Source organism: Manis pentadactyla, chromosome 13, assembly GCF_030020395.1.
Source record: "Manis pentadactyla isolate mManPen7 chromosome 13, mManPen7.hap1, whole genome shotgun sequence".
NCBI classification, from domain to species: Eukaryota; Metazoa; Chordata; class Mammalia; order Pholidota; family Manidae; genus Manis; species Manis pentadactyla.
The window spans coordinates 10,117,396-10,120,734 of NC_080031.1; the positions used below are offsets into that span (position 1 = coordinate 10,117,396).

General features: G+C 42.1%; 1 protein-coding gene across 1 annotated transcript; it reads left to right on the forward strand.

Moving 5' to 3' along the window:
• Positions 1-214: 214 nt before the first annotated feature.
• LOC118934605 (olfactory receptor 8G1-like) lies at positions 215-1,168 on the forward strand. The gene has a single exon (XM_036930226.2). It carries the CDS (start codon positions 233-235, stop codon positions 1,166-1,168), a length of 936 nt encoding a protein of 311 aa, XP_036786121.1. The 5' UTR covers positions 215-232.
• The last annotated feature ends 2,171 nt before the right edge of the window (positions 1,169-3,339 follow it).

Below are 3,339 nucleotides of genomic sequence, written 5' to 3' on the forward strand. Positions count from 1 at the left end.
ATACTTTTAGAAACATAATTTCATGCATTTGATATTAAGGTATTTTAATATACAAAATAAAGGTCAGTATTACTTAGCTACATTTTTCCAGAATAAAATTATTATACAAAACCAAGGAAATATCTAAGCCATTAATTTCCTATAAGATATAGTTTTTACAATGTGGAATTAGACAGAAATATCTCCAAAATTATGCCTCACTCTTGTCCCTTCAGAAATTACCCAGAGGAAGATGGCAGCAGAAAATCACTCCGCGGTGACCGAGTTCATCCTCGCTGGGCTAACACAGCAGTCAGAGTTCCAGCTGCCCCTCTTCCTCCTCTTCCTAGGAATCTATGTGGTCACGGTTGTGGGCAACCTGGGCATGATCACACTGATTGGGCTCAGTTCTCACCTGCACACCCCCATGTACTACCTCCTCAGCAGCTTGTCCTTCATTGACCTCTGCCATTCCACTGTCATTACCCCCAAAATGCTGGTGAACTTTCTGACAGAGAAGAACATCATCTCCTACTCTGAATGCATGGCTCAGCTCTATTTCTTCCTTGTTTTTGCTATCTCAGAGTGCCACATGTTGGCTGCAATGGCATATGACCGCTATGTTGCCATTTGTCGCCCATTGCTTTATAATGTCATCATGTCCCATCAGGCCTGTTTCTCCTTGATTTTAGGAGTGTATCTTATAGGCCTGGTTTGTGCATTTGCTCACACTGGCTGCATGTTTAGGGTTCATTTCTGCAAAGTTGAAGTGATCAACCATTATTTCTGTGATCTCATTCCCCTCCTAAAGCTCTCCTGCTCTAGTACCCATGTCAACAGATTATTGATTCTGTGTCTTGGTATATTTAACATTTTTGCCCCCAGCCTGACCATCCTAAGCTCCTATAGCTTCATCATTGCCAGCATCCTCCGCATTCGTTCCAAGGAAGGCAGGTCCAAAGCCTTCAGCACCTGCAGCTCCCACATCTTAGCTGTTGCTGTTTTCTTTGGCTCTGCAGCCTTCATGTACCTACAGCCAACATCAGCCAACTCCATGGACCAAGGGAAAGTGTCCTCTGTGTTTTATACCATCATTGTGCCCATGCTGAACCCGCTGATCTACAGCCTGCGGAATAAAGATGTCAGTGTTGCCCTGAAGAAAATGCTAGAGAGAAGAATATTATTCTGAAAAACAATAATGTGAGGATGATATATTAGATATATTTAGTGATCACCTGTTGAACTGAATGAATTGATAGGTTTCATTTAGTCCATCTGTCAGAATTTTTCCTCATTTGATGGTATTCTATTAAAATTATTTCTTATTTCTATGGTATATTTGATAATATTTCTTTCAAGATTTCTCCCTCATAAGTATCATTTAGATACAGATTAAAAGAAATCCTGAAGACGATCTCGATATATAGACCCGGCAATGCTACCACCATTACCTCATCCCCTTTTCTTCCATACAATTGATAAAAATCCAGTCCCCAACCATAATGTAAATACCACCTTCCAACAGCAATTACCTGCCTCCTTTCTTCTATCCATTCAAGAAACAACATAAATTGTAGGACTATGATTAGCTTTTTGGAAACTGCCGCCTGGAATGGTTTTTTTTTCTGTCTTATTCCTCCATATACCTTATTTGCATGACTTCTTTCTTCTATTTCTTATTACAGAAGCCTCAGAGATCTTAAAAATATGAGTTAAGGACCCATCCATGTGCTGCGATGGTGCTCAGTCCAATATACCCCTGGCTTTGCTATTTATTCTTCTTGTTTGTACACACCTGCTTTTTGTCCTAATCTATACTGGACTGTAATCTCCTGGACGTTAGCCTCTGATACATATATTTCATTACCATTATCTCCAGAATGTACTATAGTTTCTGCCACCTAGTACGTTCTTGATAATTTTGTTGTTATTTAGTTCCTCTTGCAAAATATTAATGGAAAAGCCATATGTATTTCATTCTGTCTTCTTCCATTGTTCTCTCCAATTAGGTACAAGTGTTTCTGTTGTTTGTTTTTGTTGTGTGTTTTTTTTTGGTTCATATCAATTAAGTTTATGTTTGGAGGGTTCTTCCAAGGTCTGCAAGATAATTGATGATATAGTGACTTATTTCTACACAGAAATTTAGAAGTCAACCTGAGCTCCTTGTGTGTCAAACCCAGTACAGGTGTGATCTGTTGTGGGCACCTGATTTCTTAAGCCATTAAATTCTGCCAACAAGCAAAGAGTCTCTGAAGCAAGACTTATTTTTCCTTGAATTTCAAGTGAGCAAAACGGTGATGTATTAAGAAATAATAAATATGGATAAAGATGGTGGCATGAGAAGTGAGGCAGACATCTCCTCTCTAAATCATATATAACATGAAAATACAGCAACTAATCCTGATAGAGTGACCAGAAAGAAGACTTAAACAGATGGCCTACATCTGGACAAAAGAGAAGACCTCATGGAAAAGGGTAAAATAGCAAAGTCTTGATCCGGTGAGACCCAAGCCCTTCCCCCTCCCCAGATCACTGGCAGGAGGAAGAGAAATGGAGTCGGGATAGAGTAGAAGCCCAGGATTCCTAAAGACACATCCCTGGTGATCTTCTTCGGGAGCACAAACCCACATTACATTGTACTCTGGTGATTAGAGGAGTTGGATAGCAAAGACAGGTGGTATACTCAGAGAGACTGATGGTCCATCCACTTGTGGAGAATAGGTATCCGCAACTGGCTGCTCTGGGGCAAAAGAAATGTGGGCACTTTGAAAGACTTCCCAACAGCCAGAGGGCTGATAAAGGGCAAGGATTACATAGATCTTGTTGCTCAGGAGAAAGAACAGGGTGGACAAAATTGTCCCGGCATACTTATCTCAGCAGGTTGGGAACTTTCAGAGGCTTCACATGTCTCCCTGGTTGGCAGTGCAGCCCGAGGCCCTCCACTGCTGTATGCAGCATGCCGTTTCTTCCTCACAGCCAGCATTGGCTCACAAACCTGATTCTTCTACCATAATGCCAGGCCATACAGAGGGCAGCCCCACCTATGTCCTAGGGGCCTAATGCAGTGGGCCCTAATGCAGATGCTGCCCCTTGTGGGATTGGCCCACTGGTGTTGGCAGTGGAGGCAGGCACTGAGGCTGGGAAGCAGGAAAGAACTCTTTCATCCTGGCAGGCTCTGGTACTGCTCACCTGCTAAACCCACCATCAATCCAGGTGCTGGGTGCTTCAGAGAGTAGAGCTTCTGGGCACAAGAGGGTGCTGCCTACTCAAAGCTATTATTCCATATTATTCAAGAGGACTATAAAAGGCAGAAGAAATTGTTCAATCCCAAATCCCTCAAAAACCAGAAAGAGGGCTCAG

Coding starts and splice junctions, on each gene's coding strand:
- LOC118934605 (XM_036930226.2), top strand. CDS start 233: ATGGCAGCAGAAAATCACTCCGCGGTGACCGAGTTCATCCTCGCTGGG.